Source organism: Poeciliopsis prolifica, unplaced genomic scaffold, assembly GCF_027474105.1.
Source record: "Poeciliopsis prolifica strain line A6 unplaced genomic scaffold, Auburn_PproV2 SCAFFOLD008, whole genome shotgun sequence".
NCBI lineage: Eukaryota > Metazoa > Chordata > Actinopteri > Cyprinodontiformes > Poeciliidae > Poeciliopsis > Poeciliopsis prolifica.
This window is the reverse complement of record NW_026562383.1, coordinates 13,448,590-13,467,813: the sequence shown is the minus strand read 5'-3', so window position 1 is coordinate 13,467,813 and position 19,224 is coordinate 13,448,590. Positions and strand designations below refer to the sequence as shown.

Here is a 19,224-nt window from a genome sequence, read left to right as displayed (position 1 = left end):
CATAAACGTTCTATTTTTGTCTACCACCTTTTGTTCTGCTTCAATTAGGAGCTATTAGCCCTGACCTTTTAATTGCCCTCAAAAGGGCTTGCATAGCTCAATGCATGAGGAATCACAATGGATGCTCTCAGCCCAATAAACAGGATCCCTAACCTCCATATTGAGGCCAATATAAAACTTGGACAGACTGGTGAAAAGCTGGGAAGTTAATTGTAAAGTTGTTGTGACCAGTATGCTGTATGTGGCAGTCTCCATTAATGTCACTTAGAGGGCTTTTGCTAAGTCAGTATTCTCCTCATAATAGATGTCATGAAACTGTACACTACCTTTTCAGTGATTATGTTCGTTAACTTCCTCTTTTTATCCGATACTAACATTTCTTTTATGGTACTGAGTGTTTATTTCCAGTGCCAAATTTCAGATAGACGAGCAACTACTTGAGTTGGTGTCAAATTTTATTACTATAGTCACTTTTTGACCAATTACTTTTGAATCAAACATTCAGCATTTTCACAACAACTGAAGGTAATATAGTTACTTGATTTTAGTATAAAATGACAGACACTATGTGCCTGGAAAAAACACTGTTAAGTGAAAGGGGTTGAAAACGTTCCCATACAAACCACACCTTAACATAAATATATTTCTCTTCTTTACAATTGTGCACCACTTTTTGTTAACTCTTTTACATTAAATGCCAAGTGTTTTTAATGTTGCATATGGGACTCACTGTGTCTCTTATGGCTTGTACACACTGGTATCTGTAGAGTGCAACACTTCTGACATGTTCTTCTTTGCTCAAATGGTGTTATTTATCATTCTGGACTTTCCCCACCTACTTTCATTTTAAGACCACATTACTCTAAATAACAGGACGATGGGCTTCGAGTTCTCTGCAGTCACCACACCACACCTGGGCCTAAACATCCTCCCAGCCCTCCCCGGGAATTCTTTCACCACCTGCAGAGAGGCATGAGTGAGGGAGGTGGGAGGAAGGAAAGTCCACCCTTTTAGAGCTTTTCCACTCTTGAAGGTAGACTGCAATTTAATCCTTCCATAGCATTTTTAAAGCGACCTGTCCTGTATGGGCTTGTGCAAAAGGTAGGACCCATATTTCACTGCACTTCTGACAGATGCTTTGGATAAGTGCATGTCATCTAATGTAGTACAATTGTACATCTGTAAACCTCTTTAAAAGATGTGAAGGTTAAGGTCAGTGAGTAATAATCAGAAGCTGATTTCAACATGAAGAGGTACCTATAAAGTCCCTTTTCTCCTCAATGGCTCTGCTTATTCAGGTCTTGTAGCTGAATAAGCAGTGTCCTCTGCTGGCAGCAAAGATCATTTATTTCCAGTTATAATGTGACAATAGAACTTTTTTACAGTAGGCAACAAGGTTCATCTCAGCAGGAAAACATGTAAAATAGAAGACCTCAAATGAACATTCTTGATACCAACACTTTAACAGAACAGGAAGAATATTCCACATCTAAGAATGTTTTAGCTGTCTTGTCAGTTTTGCCTCATATTGTACTCAAGCTCATCCTTTTGTTTGGCTGATCTCAGCAAAAGAAGTCAATCACTGTTTGGTTTTTCTTTTTGTGTCGATGGATACATGCTTTAAACTTTGATTGGCAATGCTGTCATTTGCAACTCTCTTTTGAATAACTTTCTCTCTCACATGCAATCACATTTCTGCAGTTCAACTTGAAAAATTAACCCTTGGGCTACACCAATTTTTTCTAGCGTTTTGCTCATTTGAAGGCCAAAAAATAAGAAAGCCAAGGAAAAGAAATAAAGTAATGAAGCAAAACTGCCTTTATCCATCTCTATTCTCTTATTCAATTAACAAAACAAAAACAACCTATATTCTGTACCATTGCTCATTAGCCTTGAACAGGTTCTGTGTCTACCTTGCAACTGATTTTGCTAAAGAATGGTCTCTCTTAAAACAGAAAAAAAAAATTCAGTGTTTATTTACATAACACATCAAAGGACATGATATCAATACAAAAAGATGTACACATATAACACATTATATGCACAGGCATTATAAAATAAGCATGAGGTACATGTTCATATAGAGTTACATATATGTCAACATTTGATCTTAAGTTCATACTATAATACCTTTGATCTGAATCTCAAAAGTCTCGCACTTAAAACCAAATATGTACATATGCTGTATAAAATAACTACCTTTTTTTTTACTTGCTGACATTATGTGAGTCCAGTCATTTCCCAGTTTATTTCGGTTTGACAAATGCTAGAATATATTGAGAAATAAAATACTTTCCTCAAATTCAGACGCTTACATACAGTTTTATAGGGTTTGGCAACAGTGTCCTTTGAAATGTACAGCTTGATTTTGAGAACCTCTATGCCCTTCTTATTTAATTTGACAAAATACTTTGGCTCATTGTCCTTTTGGAAGATCAATTTGTGCTCAAACTTTAACTTCCCTGTGGACGTCCTGAGATGTTGCTTCAATATTTCCACAATACATTCTTTCATGATACTTTTAATCTTGTGAAGAGCAGAAGCCCTTCCAGCAGCAAATCAGCCACAGAGCATGATCCTGCCACCTCCCTACATATCAGCTGTTGATGGCACATGCAAAATTCTCACTTCGACCTTATAAATGTAACAATGGTAAATGTTACAAACACTCCTATTTTGACACATGTTGTCATATATGTCTCTGATGGGAGACATATATGATGGGAGCCTCATGGCTTTAGTACTCACCTATTTTTTGAAGAACTAAAAATGTCAAACTTCGGGCCTCTATACAAATGTTGTTAACTGACTTATAAGAAACTTACAAAGCTGGGAGATTATCATCATTTGGGCTTTCCCAAATAGTTTATAAACATGGTAGTCTTGAAGTATTTAAACATATGTATCTGAAGAAAGTAGGAAAATCTTATCTAAAACAAATTTTAATATTCTGGCATTAAACAAATAGAAATAACTGAATTATCCATACTGACCTAACACAAGAAAACATTAGCTTGATTTAATGTTAGACAATGAGGAAAAACAGCTTCTTATGCAGTGCAGGAAAGTATCAGGTTTCATGGAAAATCCATGCAATAATACCAACAATCTTGTTGTGACTGTGGGTCCCTGTCTGGATTCAAATGATTATCCAAAGCAAAGAAGGTACATGAAAACTGTAAACTGTAAAACAGCGGAAACCCTGACTTCCTTTAAATCTCAACTAAAAACACACCTGTTTAGAATTGTATTTGAAATGTAATATGTAACAATGTATTGTTTATTCTATGTTGCATGACTTTGTGTTTATGATGTAAAGCACTTTGAAATGCCTTGCTGCTGAAATGTGCTACACAAATAAAATTTGATTTGATTTAGATTTTTGAAAACAGCCACTATCTCTAATACAACAGGCTTGGATAGTTAAAAGTAATTTTTGCCCCCAAGCACAGGTGCATGGTGACTAAGTACGCTTCCAACACTGAACTATATATTTAATTCATTTTAGTTAAAGGTTAAAGTCTCCTCTACTGATCTTCTTGCCCCCACATTCAATAGCCTGTTTCCTTTTTAAGTCAGAAAGACCTCAAATAGACTACAAGACTGTTTCTGGCCATAGTATTCCAGCAAAGAACAAAAAAAATTAAAGCTGGAAATCTTGGTATCTGATTTTGATAGGCAACAATCATCTTTTATAAAATAGCAATATTGTCTTTTAATGAGTTTTTGCATGTATTATATATATGCATATATATAATACATAATATATACATATATATATATATATTATTTTTTAAGGTTTAGATGAAACAGCATCGTACATTGCCTATAAATTTAATACAAAAACACATAAAATCCCTAAAAAATATATATCCAAATGGTCATGTTCTACTATATCTTATGACAAAAAAAAGACCATAACACTTTAAAAAAGACACTCCAATACAACTCATGCATACTGTACTCAAAAAAAGAAATACACATTGCATAGGTAAAATATTACAATATAAAATAAACATAGCTAGCTCCAAACATACATATTTTCCCCATTTGTTACTCTGTTTTTCAGATATTCAAAGTTCAAACTGAGATACTCAGATATAGTAAAAGATATGCTTGTGCGTTCCCTACAAAGTAATGTTTGTTAATTGCTTGGACTAAGTCAGTTTGGAATTAACTTGTAAGTAAAAATATGAATTTAAAAAGCACATTGCTCCAACCACATATTTATGTTGTCACACATCTAAAAGGCATATTTTCTCATTATGCAAACTTGCTGAGAAAAATCACCCTCTACGTCAAGCAATATTTGTCCCATAAGAGAACAGAAAATTCTAGAGAGCTAACTAGAGATTCTTAACACTCTGATCAACAGTGAAGAGTAAAGGAGTCATTAAGTTAAATTTTCAAGGAAGCTGAAAAACTAACAAAAACTCTCTTGTTTCTTAACATAGAATTTTATTTGTCTAAGTTAAATAAATGTACTTGGGGAAGAAGAGAGAAAACTTTAGAAAATGATCAGTCTTAGATTATGTTGATGCAATATAAGCTTAATTTCTTTTCAGGCTTTGTACATTCTAATCACCTGTGTTCATAAATGTGAAAGATGTTGATTATTTAATAATAATTTATAACAGTACAGGACACTAGAATTATCAATGTATAGAAATAACAATACTTTAAGGATCTTGAGCTGGCTTAAATTTCAATTAGAAATAAACAAAAAAGAATCTGTTTTCATTTTTGAAACATCTCACTGTTTTTCTACTAATGGTATAACCAGTGAGTATTTCAGCAACACTCAGTAAATATCCATTTAACATCCACAGTCAGAGTCTATTTCATTAGCAGTTCCTGTTTTTAGGAACTCCGTATCCTCAGTCTTTTGGTTGCTGCGTCTGGCTTCAGTAAACATTTTTCCAGGTGATCAGCTCTGCCCTACTTACTCCTTTGTGAGCCAATCATCACTTTAGAGACAAAGTTCACAATGGCACTTGCTGGCTGTTCGGGGTCATGTTCTGCAAATAGGTGGCACACATTGTCCATGGAAGTGCCAGTTTTCCTTGCCACAAAGCCAAAGATTCTGCAAAGGCAAAAGATAGTAGTTAAGAGCTGCAGTGTCATCTACCACAAAATGAACATTAAAAAAAAATAAAATAACTGCAGGTACATGATTTTGACCGGAGCTGTGAAGAAATAGGAAGTACTTCTTACTTTGCTGATGGAAATCCATCTTTCTTCCACCTTTATGGAGTAATGACATGGAATCAGTAAGTATTAAAAATAAATGTGGTAAACTAATATTTATATTTAATTTATGAATCAATGAACACAACTTACTTTCTATCTTGAGGGTCCAAAGCACAAAATATCACGGTGTTGACATTGTAATGTCTCCTGAAAAAGAGTCTGAAAAACAGATTTATATTGAAAAATCATGGACGTATCCGTGTGGCAGCAGTTTTTAAAAAGTGTGTGCTGGGCGCTCACTTCCTCTGGTTATCCGTTAGAGTAATTCCCTGGGAGGAAACTTTGAAATGGACCACAGTGGGGATTGGTGGAGAGTCAGCGTCCAGGGTCATGGTCGTGGCTTTCTGCACTGCCTGGACTCCTGTTAGAGACTCCATCTCCACAGAGCTCAGGTACCACACATTACAAGCTGAAGCAACAACAAACAATCAAAGTTGCATGGAGCAAATAACAATACAGTCAGTGCTCTCTGTAATTCAGTGCTTGAAATAACTAAAAAGCAGGACATAAACACAGAGATTGTGTCATTGCATTACAGTCTGGTTTTAATGTGTTTGTCACAAAGTCTGTTTATGGTGAATGATCTAAGAAGTCTGATTACCTGCTCCCTGTTTCAGCAGCTCAGTAGCTGAGTTAGTGACTGAATGTGAAATGGTCTCCACAACATCTTCAAGAGGATCTTATAAACAGCAAAAACAAAGAACATAAGTAACACAGCTTTATTATCAAGTATGGTTATGGAATGATTCCAACAATCTCTTATCGACTAGAACTAATTTTTTACATTAAATTGTAACCATACCTCTACCCATGCAAAAAATTTAGAGTCTCTGTGTGAATGTTTACCTTTGTCAGGTATTATAAGTTTACAGGGAAGAGCCAGTGGGGTGATCGAATGTTGGTAAACCAATGCTGTTAAGCTTCCTGTAAAACAACAGAGTGGGAAAACAACATTTAAATTTACAGAGAAGTTGCACTGCCAACTTTGTTGTACAAGTCATTATTAAAATAGCTGCACTGCAGATAGACTGTTAATTTATTTGTTGAATGTTATTGCCTTTTTATCTGTGTCTCTCTTGAAAAAGAGATGTGATTGCCAATAAGACAATTACAGTATTTTCTAAGAGAAGGTAACAAAAAAAGCAAAAGTAGAAAATAAAATGTTCCAAGTGAAATGAGGAATTTATCTAACTGGCATCATTTAATATCCACAAACCTATAGATAATGCAGAGTTCATAATAATGCAGTTCAAATAAAAGTAAGAAAAACAATTACAAAATTTTAAAGATAATTTTTAAAATCAAAATCTATAAATTTTAAAGAGAAACAAATATATTGAACAAATAATTAAATACATCAGTATTTAAATGTTTGTTTAAACACTGGTTAGTTTATAGCACTTTTGGTTTTGGACATCCATTTTAAAAAAAATTACAGAGACAGGGAATGCCATTTCGATCACTTGTACCATGGAGCACACACCAATAGAGGGCAGTGTTGTTCAGAGACTCCCTAGTTTTATATATTGTCGAGAAAAGCATTTAAATCATGTTTCAGCAGCATAGACACTCACCAAAGTAGGGCTCATTTGGGCACCCCTTCAGACGCACGCCTTTCTGTGTGCACTCAATCAGGAAGTGGCGCACCAATTCGTTGGACAGATCACCTCCTGTAGGGAAAGGGACACAAGTAGTTAATACAATTAGTCTGCTTTGTTGGTCTGTCTCATATACTGAATTTTTGTCCATGCAAGAACCTTTTCTCTCTAAAAAATCTTGAAATATAAATCATTAAAAGCATTTCTGTCTCAATGTGAGGTGTCTTTGAAAGGCATATGAACACAAAGGCTTCTTGGAGCAGCTTGGATTTCACATTTCTGAAAACTAATGTTGGTCCAAAATCAAACAGGACTCTGGACTATATCACAATGTGATGGAAAAGAAAAGGACAAGTGTGAGCAGTGGAGAAAATTGGAGGGACCAAATGAAGATTTAATCTGGTATGAGGGTATAAAATAAAAATCCAGTGTAGATTTTTTTAAAATTAGGTCTCTTTTTTATTAGGTGTCTTTCCATGAAAACGTTTATGACATACAAAGTCACTACCATGACCTACACTATATGGAGTTGATTTTATATATTCACTCCTCCATTTGATTCAATGTTTAACATCTTTGATTTGCCTCATAACCAAACAAGGACTCCATAGTTGGCCAACACTGCACGATCGTATATAATTTAGATTTAAAAACCTATAAATACAACACTTGAAGTTGAATTTCGTAGGGCCCATTTTAAAATCTGCACATTGACCTTACAATTTTTTACTGAGCACTTTCTAGATACAATAAGAAAAATGCTAAGTGTTTTATATGTGATCAGAATAGATTAACCGCAAAAAAACAAAAACATGCATGAGAAAAATGTGTAGCTAATACAAGTGATAAAGAGGCAGCACGTTTTAAATAACAAAAATACTAATCAAAATAATGAACTTTAAAAAAATCTGAGCAGTGAATAAAATTATTTAAAGTCAGAACATAGTCGACCTAAAATTTTTAATAAAAATTCAAATATGAATACGTTAAGATAAAGTTAAAATAGACAAACGAATCAGTTGAATCAAATAAAAATATTTCTTACTTTTGCACAAGTCGAAAGACTAAAAATCACTTCAGCCGGACTGAAAGGTCATTAATTAAATACTAATCTATTTCAAAAGACAGATTTTCTTTATGTGTGCATAATTAATAAAAACTAAGCTTTTGCTAAAAATCTCTTGCAAATGTTCATAATTATCAGCATCAATGGATTTTCAGTAAAATTCCAATGTTTACTGAAAATATAAAAGGTTGTCTAACTTGTAAATAAAGGGCTTGATTTCTTATGACCGGGAGAAATTAAATCATTAAGCAGAGTTTTGAAAAGTCTGATTTAATACACCGAATGCAGGTTTTGTTGACCAAACATTCATTGAAGGCAATTCTCTAAGCCAACAGAGTGGAATGTTCTTTCTTCTCATCTCTTGGATGGATTGAAAGGGAGACGTTTACAGATATTTGTTTTCTTTAACAGAACTAAAAAGCTTTGGATAATCAAAGATTTGTCCCTCAGACTGAAGCTGTTAAAACATTGTCAATCCCCTGCGTTGGCAGTGCGTACAGGAATCTTCCCAGAAGGCGTATTTTCTGGGAAGAAAATACGCCTTCTAAAGTTATTAAAATGCTTTCTGATTCACATTTTGTGAGATCAAATTTCTTTCTGCCTCCTCCATCTTCACCATCAACCTTTGTTTGGTTGTTGTAATACTGCCAAATATTTTGATTCATTTACCAATTTTTTTTCTATCCCTAAAAGAGATTACATAACCATGCAAAACAAAACAAAACATTTAACTAATGTTGAAACAGAAATGTGGACATAGTTTTTATATGAGGCAGATATAGTGTAAGTGAAGCAGGTCACTTTCCACCACTGTCCCCTGAGAACAAGTTCACAGAACCAGTATGTCTTTTGTTAAGGGTGAAACATTAGCTGTATATCTATGACAATCTGGCAATACAGGTCTGTTTCACAATGATGATGCCCAGAAGAGGAAAAAAAAGGTGATTAGAGCTTACAAACAACAGAAAGACGGATTCTCAGTTTCAACATGAAGATGCATCTTTAGTTACAACGAACAACTTTGTTTCTTCACACGCTATCCAGGATTATCTCTGGATTATTGTCAGATATCGTAAACATGACATTTGAAGCATTGTGCCGGAGTCAAAGTATGGATGGAGGGATGTTAGCATGGATTAGCAGAAATAGCGAAAGCAAAAGTCAACTAAACAAGTAGCATTGCATTTATATTCATCCCCCCTGAGTAAAACTTCTGTAGAATGCGCTTTTTAGGTTTACACAACTAGAAACTGAAATTCTGTCTATTTCTGGCAGCAAAGTCATTTTTGCTGCCAGATCGAATCGAGACAATCTATGAGCTTCAATTATCAACCTTTGCCAGAAATTCTCAAAACATTTAGGTGTGTGTGGACATTGGCTTTATGTTCAGCCTTCTTGTCCTGTTGGACATTGAATCTGTACTCCAAGCTCAAACATTTTGGAACTTAGAACAAGATAACTAACTAACTAACTAACTAACTAACTAACTAACTAACTAACTAACTAACTAACTAACTAACTAACTAACTAACTAACTAACTAACTAACTAACTAACTAACTAACTAACTAACTAACTAACTAACATTAGCCTTCTGGATAGAAGCATTCTGACAGCATGCTGCCAACACCATGCCACATAGTTGGCCAGTGTTCTCAGAGTGATATACAGTGTTATTTTTCAGCCACACTCAGCATTGTTCAAGCAGGCCCTGGCCTGTCTTATGTATTATTTGGTCTTCATGATGAAGTCTGTTCTTCAATTATCTCTAAAAAAAACCCTCCAGACTTCTTAAAGCAATTGTTTGCAATGGAATTTACTGTTTGTACAAGAGTGAAGGGGCTGAATACATAGAGGACACATCTATCAAATATTTATATTAAAAAAAAAAACATCAAGGCATGCAAATAAGTTTTTAATGCACTGTACATAAAAGACATGTAACAAACCTTTTCTGCTCTGCTGGATGACTGAAGGAGGAGGCGTAGACACCTTCATAGCCAGACCGTAAGCCCCTTTGAAGGAGTGGCTGTCCCTAACTATGAAGCAGCCAGGCTCCTTCTCCTTCAAAACTGAAATAGCTAAAATAATACAAAGAAACTGTGTTTGAGCCTTACAAGTTTTTGTTTATTCAATTAAGTAAAATATTCTAAACCCATTCAGAATAAAGCATACCAACCTTGATCTCTTGAAATATCTGGTTTATACCAGAATTTTGACGTGTCCTGAACAAACTTTACCGTCACCTGCTTGCTGACCAGTACATCTGGAATAAAAATAATAACAGAAGTACTGAGTTAAAGCTCACAAACTAAGTCATCAGAAAAAAAAACAAAAAACAAACAAACAAAAAAAAACTAACCTGGGAGAGGTGAGGAAGCAAGTGGTGTCTGAGCTGACAAGTCGGGCAGCACATTAGGGAAAGGAATACTCAGGGAGCTCCCACTGTGGGGACTCGAGAACCCGCTGAGGGCTGGAGATGTAGACTGCAGTGAATGCTCTCCATCTGATACCCTCTTTTTCTCAGGAAGCAGAGGAGGCTGCGTCTGGGGAAACTGTAGCTGATGTTGATTGTCCATTGAAGTTAGAAGATCCCTGTCGATACCCATGTCCAGACAGCCGTGAACTGAGCTGTCTTGCTCGTCAAAGCACTGGGGACTACGGCTGATTGTGTAGCCAGCCAAACAGCTTCGCTGGCTGCTTCGTGGAGAGCTGTGTGCGTTAGGCACAGAATGTGCATGGGGATGGTGTAATGGAGGATGCAAGGGAGAGTGACGGCCATATTCGAGAGACACCGAGGGTGGTGGTGGCTGTCGGACAGATGGGTAGCTACTCAGGGAGGAGTGGTGGGTCAGGACATCATGCTCTGGCCAGGACTGACTTACAGAGGAGCTGGATAAATAAGATATGAAATGAAAAGTTAATGATGGCACAAAAACCTAACATCCTGAGACTAAATTGCTGTGAAACAACTTAGAGTGCCTCACAACTGTATTTATTCTCCTGAGACTTTCTTCCCACTTTATATAGCAACTGTTTACAACTACAAAGATCAATGTATCTTATTTAATGGGACACACCAATGCAAACCAATGCATAATTACGAAATAGAAAAATTCAATGCATGGTTTGCAACATGTTTTCCATAAAAAACAAACAAAACAAACAACAAAAAAAAACAATAAAAAGGGTTGCAGGCATGTGATTTGACCTACTTTTACTCTGATGCCTCAAAATAAAATATAGTACACCTGGTTTCTTATAGAAATCACCCAATTAGTAAATAAAGTGTCCCTATTTAATTGATCCGCAGGATAAATACAGTTGTTCAGTAAATGAATCATGGGTTTGCTATCGTACCGCAGAAAGCAAAAAGCATCATGCAAACCGAGGAACATATCAGACACACCAGGGAGATAGTTGTGGAGAAGCTCAAAAACTGTCAAGTTATAAAACAAACTCATGAGCTTCAAACATCTCGCAGAACACTGTGCTATCTGTCAAGCAGATATGTAGTTGTGGCACTACCTGTCTGTCTGCTGATGATTTCCAGTGATGGAGGTAGAGTATGTTGAATTTAGCATCCTGTGGCAGTTGATGGAGGAATCTGGCAAAGTCTCGAAGGTCACATGATTGATCACAGAATGTCCATGAGGTTCTGCAGAGTTACCAAAAATAAATTAAAGAAAATTATCAAAGCAAAACATAGAAAACAACAACAGCAGCAACAACAACAAAAACTACAGGCAGAACCAAACCGAGGAACTAGTTAATTTGATAGTGCTTTGCATAGTTCTAGAAAAATGTAAAATATAAATAAATGCTAGGACATATGGACAGTAAAAAAAAGTGAAAAACTACAAAAACATTTCAGTAAAAAAAAAAAAAATAAAATAAAATTATATCAAATTCTTCTGATACCATTTAAACCAGGGCTTTTTCCTCAATATATATATATATATATATATATATATATATATATATATATATATATATATATATATATATATATATATATATATATATATATGTATATATATATATATATATATATATATATATATGGTATCAGAACTACCATTTAATTGAACATCAGAACTACTATATATATATATATATATATATATATATATATATATATATATATATATATATATATATATATATATATATATATAGAGGAAAAAGCCCTGGTTTAAATTTGAATTAACAGTAATAAAACTGTCCACAGGCACCAACATTATCTGGTCTATATATACATAAAACCATTCACTGATTATTTCTGCCACAACCCACTTAGTCAACAAAGCAAGTCAAACTAAAGCTGAAAATTTAAAAAAAAAAAAAATCTTACCATAATTATCTGAAACCCTCATTTAAAAAAACCATAATCTGGGCCGCAGCTATATACTAAATCTTATATTTCAACAGAGTGTCTCTCCTTGTGATCTAAAGCTAAAAAGGGTTTTTGTTTTCTCCCTGCTCCCCCTGTGTGAACACAGTCAAACACAGAGACTTTTTCATGAAGGAAGAAAAGTTTTTCTATGCCATGCCTTCTAGTTGGTAACCAAGGAGATGCAGCTAAACTGAATGCAGGGCTGACTGGGGCACAGCAGGGGAACAGATCTGACACCATCCCCACAACCTTTAGAAATACTGTATATCTTGGCGGATGAAGTAAAAAAAGAAGGGACCAAATGCAAAAATGAAAGTAAAAGTTGTGTGATTTCCCAGCACTGAGGTCTAAGCACTAAGACAACAATGTACAAACTTAAAACTCAGCGATATGCATATAATCACAGGGTGTGCCCCTTCTCAGATAAAGACCATAGCTCAACAAAAAAGAAACAATGAAGATATTTATATATAAAAAAAGCCCTATTCCACAAAACAAAACCACACATGCAATCTTCTTGGGACAGAAAATTGTTTTGGGAATCTCCCTTTGTCTGTTGTACAAACAGTATCTGTTTTACCATTCACTGATAACAACAATGTCAGTATTATTTACAGCATCATGGGTGAGTCCAGATAGTTTGTTTTCCTGCTTCAATCACAGGCACAGGTCAGACATGAAAGACAACTCGAGGTTGAGAGAGAGAGCCAGAAAAAAGGTCATAACTAACTCACACACAGAGACTTTTAAGAAGAAAGGTTTTCTTCCTAAACTGATAAACCTCCAGATATTAATAAAGAATCATGAATGAATAACAGTGATTCTCCTTACAAAATCTTCACTTGGAGTTAAATTTTCCCATTACATGTTTCCCCTTTCCTAAAGAATAGTAGTTTTCCAAGTGTGACTTTTTTCAAAGAACATAAGCATGTATTTTACCTAACGTCGATAACTGTTGGTCACCTTCAGCATAAGTCCACATTCATAAAGTCCTTGAGGCTAAAGCTTCAGGCTAGTCCACTGTTTTCCTATAACACCAATACCAAAAACATCATGGAGCTTTACACTATGATTTTAGAAACCTTTCAAATTTTATTGTGTTTGTATTTGGGTCATGTTTAAACAAACCCTGAGGATTATTTACAACGACTTCATACAAAAGTAAATTGTTACAAAAATCCCCCAAAAATGTATTCAGTTATATATAATATGAACATTCAGTTTATATTCCAGACTTCAATTAACAGGCCTGTATCTGTGCAATTTAAAGTCCACAATAACAACATCGACTCTAAACCCTTCAAGTTTTAGGCGAACAGCTGTTCCACTGTATCGCTAATGCTAGATTTTTAAATATGTTATAAAATATGCATATTAACTGAACACATACCAGAGCTGTAAAGTCCAGCAAAAACAAATATTTTTGTTCTTGTCTTTTTTTGCATGTCAGAATCTCAATCAGAATGCATTTCACACAGAACAATCAATGGTGGTGCAGTGTTTCCTCTCCCCATGCCCCATGCAAGACCCTGGGTCCTTTCAGACCTGCGATTAGCAACTTCTGGGTCCAGCTAATTTGCATTTACTAAATGAAGATCCCAAGAGAAACAGCAATCACTTATAACAATTCAACAAAACCTTTGAAAAAAATCTGAATTATCTCTACAGAATAGAAACTTTCTGTACATGCAAACTACCGGACCTACCTTGATTTGGTCCAAAGCCTCTAAATGACTGCATGTTGGGAGATGGAATTTGGCTGAGCTCAGTGAACTCTGACATAGTTTTCACTGGAAATACAAAGATGAGGAGGGTGTGACAGTGTTTACACAGAATGAGAACCCTTATTAATTTCACAGAACATGTTACTTACCGTAAGGTGTTGTTGGTGAGATGGGGAATGCAGGAGTGGGTGGAGGCATGCCCTTCTCAACTCCACCAGTGTTGTCTAGGCCCTGGGTTCTATAACTGGTACTGTGACTTCTGTACAACGTGGGATGCTGCAATAGATGACACATGAAACACATCTTACAACAAAAAAACTACATGCGGCATAAAAACATAATTTGGGAAGAAGCAACTGCTAAACATACTTGAAACTGAGAGACACACTGGGGGTATGTCTGCTGGGCTTTGTACTCCTCTGGGTCACCCCACCCTGAGTTACAAAAGTCTGAGTGATGATCCATTACATCCTGCCTTTGGCAACTCAAACTCCGTGTGATGCCACTTCGCACATCATTGGACTGGGCAACTGCATACACACAAGTACACAGTAGCAAAATGTTGATTGAATATCAACACAGCTTTAGGAGCATAACAAACTTCAAGGCAGTAAGTTTTTTTAAAAAAAGTACATAATCAGACATTAAATCAGGCAAAGCATTTCCTTGCTTTTTGAGGTGAATTACGATTCTCAATTATTCATTTTTGATTACATACCAGAAATATGAAAAATAAAATACAAGGATTTTTTAAATCATTATTATGAGAATCAGACTTCTACATACAATAAGAATACTGTGCTTTTTAAAAAAAATTGTGAAAGCCCAAGAAAATATGGCATGGCTAAGTCATAACATGTGGATGTATTTTAAGGTGACACCTGAAAGACATTGCTTCCTTATGAGGCGTCATTGAAAAATGAAATCAGCAAAGATATCAAGTAGAACATTGTGGACCCCAACAAGTCTCATTCAGCCTCTCGGGATACAAGTGACTCACATGAGGATTTCCAGTCATTATACCATTCAGAAAGTAGATGGATTTTGTGTTTTAGAGATGATTGTGTTTAGGTGAGAAATGAGCAAATCGACCCCAAAATAAAAGCATACAGCACTTTCTTATGATGGTCAACACACATTAACCATGTTAGACTGAAATGTTTAAAGAAATTTTTAGAATACTTCAGCCTTGGAAAACTTTATTTGGAGCTTTACTGATCCCAATAGAACTGTCTCAAAAAGCAATGCCAACTCTAGGAATGACGCCCAACCACCAGAGGCAGCCAGTGTGGTTACTTGAAAGAAAATGTGCATAAGGGTGTGTTTTTGATGCGCATCTGATGCTTGCAAATTTGCACGCATATAACAGAATCCCATCTGCAAAGTACAGGAGTGACATTATTCTGTTTTCAGGGAGTTTTGCAAGAAGAGGGACAAATATGCTTCACAAAAATAAGACATAAATATGTATTTAAAAGCAACAACGTACAGCAGTGAGGGAGGGTTGCCTCTCCAAATGAGTAACGACCAGGAGCATACCTCCAAATTAGTTGTAAAGTGTCCTGTTATGGAGGATACATAAGGAAACCCTGATATAAGTCTCAATGCACTGAGCTAGAATCACACAAAACTACTAGGAGAACTATGATTCCTGTAATGTTTGAACCCGTCATACGATATAAAAAGTCAATTCTACCAAATACTAAAGAAGCAGGTGTGAACTTCTGAATCAAAATTTAAACAAAATCTTGCTCATCATTGTGGCATTAAGCTATTGAAATAAATTTGGTAATCCTAAGTGACCTGAAAGAGAATACATTAACTCTAACCTACTGTCACACACTGAGGACAAAATGGTTTTTGAGTTAAAACCCAGTCCAATGAGTGTTCTCTATGCTTGTAAGCATCTGGTTTCAACTGTATGTTCCCCAGACAGAAATGTTTAAAAAGTCGATATGAAATAGACTTGTTTTAAGTAAAAGTGGCTTTGGTTGATCAAAAGGTTGTTTTTTTTTTTCAGACGAGAAATCCAACGTGGGCTAAAGGAGAGCAAGGAGTTTGAGTCTGCGTGCGTGTGTGAGTGGGTGTGTGTGACTCCTGTAGGAAGTGTTGACACTCATCACTCGAGTGTTAATTTGAGCCCTCCCAGTGAGGTCTGACCTCTGAGCACTAAAGAATGCTAATGATGAAGAAGTGCTAATGCCTTGGATTGTTATTCATTTTGCCTGGTGCAAACATAAATGGCACCCATAGGAGCGCTTTACATTCATGTTCTTCAGTGATTTGCTTTAACAGCTGCATGATAGAGGTATTGATGTGATATTTTGTAACTGCAATAATTTAACATCCAAAATGAAAGTTGCTCTCCAATTCCAACAAAATCAAGGAGATGGGTAGTAACATATCAAATGGAAGGTTTATTTGACCTTCACTTTCACATTTGAGGAAGTGAAGCTCAAGTTTCAGCTTCTGGTCTCAGAATCAGCTCCACTCAACTCTAGCTGTGCTATTGTCTGAAATGGAGGATGCCAGCCTGTATCTAGCGCAGCTCTTGTGTATGAGTACAGTGCTGGCAAACACAGCAGACTGGGATCACTGGGTTAGATCCCAGCTGGGAAACCATGGCTCAGTGTCTGAATCCAGCCAGAGAATTTATTCTGCTAATCGATGGTGTTTAAATCCTGTAAAGCTGGTTAAAGGATTTTCTCAATGGATTTCACAGAGTTGTATGATAATTTTTAGTTTTTGACACACGGCATAAATACAATATTAACAAGAAGATGGGTACACTCTGCTTATAAAGTTACAAGCATGGTCAGCAACAGTATTTAGGTAGTTTGAGGTGTTTTAACAATTACTAGTTGATACTAAGCTGGCTATTCTCTCCTGATTTCTGCATCAAAAATAAATTTGTGTGTTATGCAGCTGCCATTTATAAGGTTTAACAAAGTTCTCCCTTTGTTAAACCTTCACAGGTGAAATAGAAGCAATTCAGATCAGCAGTGTCTAATAATTCAGACCAGCCTGGCAACTACAACCATGCAACGTTGAAAGTCTGAAAGTCACACGAATCCTTCTATTTCCACAATAGAATGCTCAATTTGAACTGCTAGACCACACCTATACAACAAAAACGTATTGAGCTACTGACATCTGATTGGCTTATTTGCTATTTGTATAAACAAGCACCTGGATTGATAATCCTGATTACAATTCAAAATTGTTCTATTTTACACAATCATAAATAGAATATTAAAAACAATATTTAAGCAGCCACTAATGCAATGTTACATCCCCCTAATTGTGACATAATACATCAAACATTTTATGAAAATGACTTTACAATTTCTGACTGAATAAGAGTGAAGAAAAAAATGATTTTGTATCCTTATAGCATATGTGATAACTTTTCAACAATAGTTTCTAAAGGGAAATTTGAACAGAAGAGTATATGTGGAGACTCCATGATCCAGAGCATAGATAAATGAATGCTAACTTTAATTAAGAGAATACTACAGTGCATGCATCACGACAGAAAAACTAAAAATATTTACCCTCTGGTGCTAGATCTGTACAGTGAGACTGATCCATGCTTGTCACATCGTAGATATCTGTGAGGAGTTTGCACAGAACCTAACACATGTGAAAAGACAAAACTCGCCGCAGTCTGATTGACCTGCAAGATAATAAACAGCTTTGCCAAAATACGACAGAGCTGATAGCTTCAACCTGGGAATTGTGATATCCTAAGAGCTAAAGAAAGTAACTTAAATTAAATCTTGATTGTAAAAAACTAAACATAGCTTAAATGGTTAACTTTAATTTGTCTTCCTGCAGTAAGAAGCCTGGAAGAAGGATAAAACTTTGTAGGAGATTATTTCTAAAAACAACTATAAAAGCTACCGCTTTTCATCTTCCTTCATCTTTCTTTCCAAATGAAGCAGATGAGCTTATTTGCGGCGACAGGCAAGTATTTGGAATCAAATGGAAAAAGGTGCGCCTGCAGGCTCACTTGTTCCTCCTTTGGAAATTCCTAAGGTCTCTACATTGCTCCCCCACTGCCCCTCTCTTCTGCAACTGCAAGCTATGATTCATGAAGCTTCCCAGCTTTCCATGTTTTCTCTGCATGGCTGGGTTTCTGTTTGACTACACCTTCTTCAGTCAACATCCTATTACATTATAACCTGAGCTTAATCTATTACAGAGAGTACAATCTGCACAAGACAGAGATGTAAACTTTACAAACTTTAATAAAAGATAAAATGTTTCTTTAAGTTGGTCTGATAAGGTTTAGCGAGGAGAAAAAGTGAAAAACAAATCTGATCTGTTTATTTTTTTCACAACACTGATGTATCAGATGCATGGGAAACATTGTCCTTCAGTATGGAAGTAACAGGCTGGTATTTAATTCAGATGCAAGTGCTTGCTTACAATGCATAGCTGTTTTTAATACACTAGTAACTATTTGACATGAATATGTAATCTTGTAAGCTAAATATTTAGTCTCTACTATCAAAGTTCGAGAAGTGGAGATGTTCACAAAGACTGATACAAAGCTGTTCTCTCTTTCTTTGTGCACCTTTACTGATCCTGCACTCAGTTAGTTGCACATGCAAGTTAGGACAGAACTCTTTCCTCAGAAAACAAAATATGAAATTCTGGCAGGAACCCTACCATTTCTGTCATGAAAACATGCTGGAAGGGAGGAAGAAGGGAACAAAGATCAATCATCCTTTGATTCCCAAAAAATCTATTCTTATACTCATTTCTTATATCTTTTACTTGAAGAAGACATTTTTAAATTATAAGTAGAAAACTTAGCATTTAATGGCTATGTTACCTGCATAAACCCAAACTAGGTGGAATGGAGGGGAGGGGAAAGTTGAAGGAAGAAAGATTAACAACTGCTGAATGGCCAGAAGATTGAATGAATAATAAATATATTGCTGGACAGAGGGATGAATGGAGATCTTAATAAAAAAATAAAAAAAAACTCAACAGAGGATAAATGCATGGAATTAAGGCTGTTTAAAAGGAAGGATGAACTGTTAATGGATAAGTTCAGCAACATAAGGAATATAAGATGGAAAGATACATAGTAGGTAGTTTGAGGGATGGACAAACATGGATGGACGCTTAGGAAATAGTATGAAGGACTGTGGACAGACAGAGTACACAGACGTCAGATGGA

General features: G+C 35.7%; 1 protein-coding gene across 1 annotated transcript in view; it reads right to left on the bottom strand.

Annotated features, from left to right (window-relative positions):
* Nucleotides 1-1,329: 1,329 nt before the first annotated feature.
* LOC129362300 (tensin-3-like) overlaps nt 1,330-19,224 on the bottom strand; it is a 43,151-nt gene continuing 25,256 nt past the window's right edge. Inside the window, exons 14-27 of the mRNA XM_055033756.1 lie at nt 14,403-14,563; nt 14,183-14,309; nt 14,016-14,099; nt 11,442-11,571; nt 10,276-10,805; nt 10,093-10,179; nt 9,863-9,994; nt 6,825-6,920; nt 6,097-6,174; nt 5,852-5,929; nt 5,491-5,659; nt 5,341-5,409; nt 5,215-5,244; nt 1,330-5,083 (exon numbers count right to left, since the gene is read on the bottom strand). Of these exons, the coding sequence (XP_054889731.1) occupies nt 4,939-5,083; nt 5,215-5,244; nt 5,341-5,409; nt 5,491-5,659; nt 5,852-5,929; nt 6,097-6,174; nt 6,825-6,920; nt 9,863-9,994; nt 10,093-10,179; nt 10,276-10,805; nt 11,442-11,571; nt 14,016-14,099; nt 14,183-14,309; nt 14,403-14,563 (1,916 nt within the window). The 3' untranslated portion in view covers nt 1,330-4,938. The remainder of the gene's footprint in view (nt 5,084-5,214; nt 5,245-5,340; nt 5,410-5,490; nt 5,660-5,851; nt 5,930-6,096; nt 6,175-6,824; nt 6,921-9,862; nt 9,995-10,092; nt 10,180-10,275; nt 10,806-11,441; nt 11,572-14,015; nt 14,100-14,182; nt 14,310-14,402; nt 14,564-19,224) is intronic.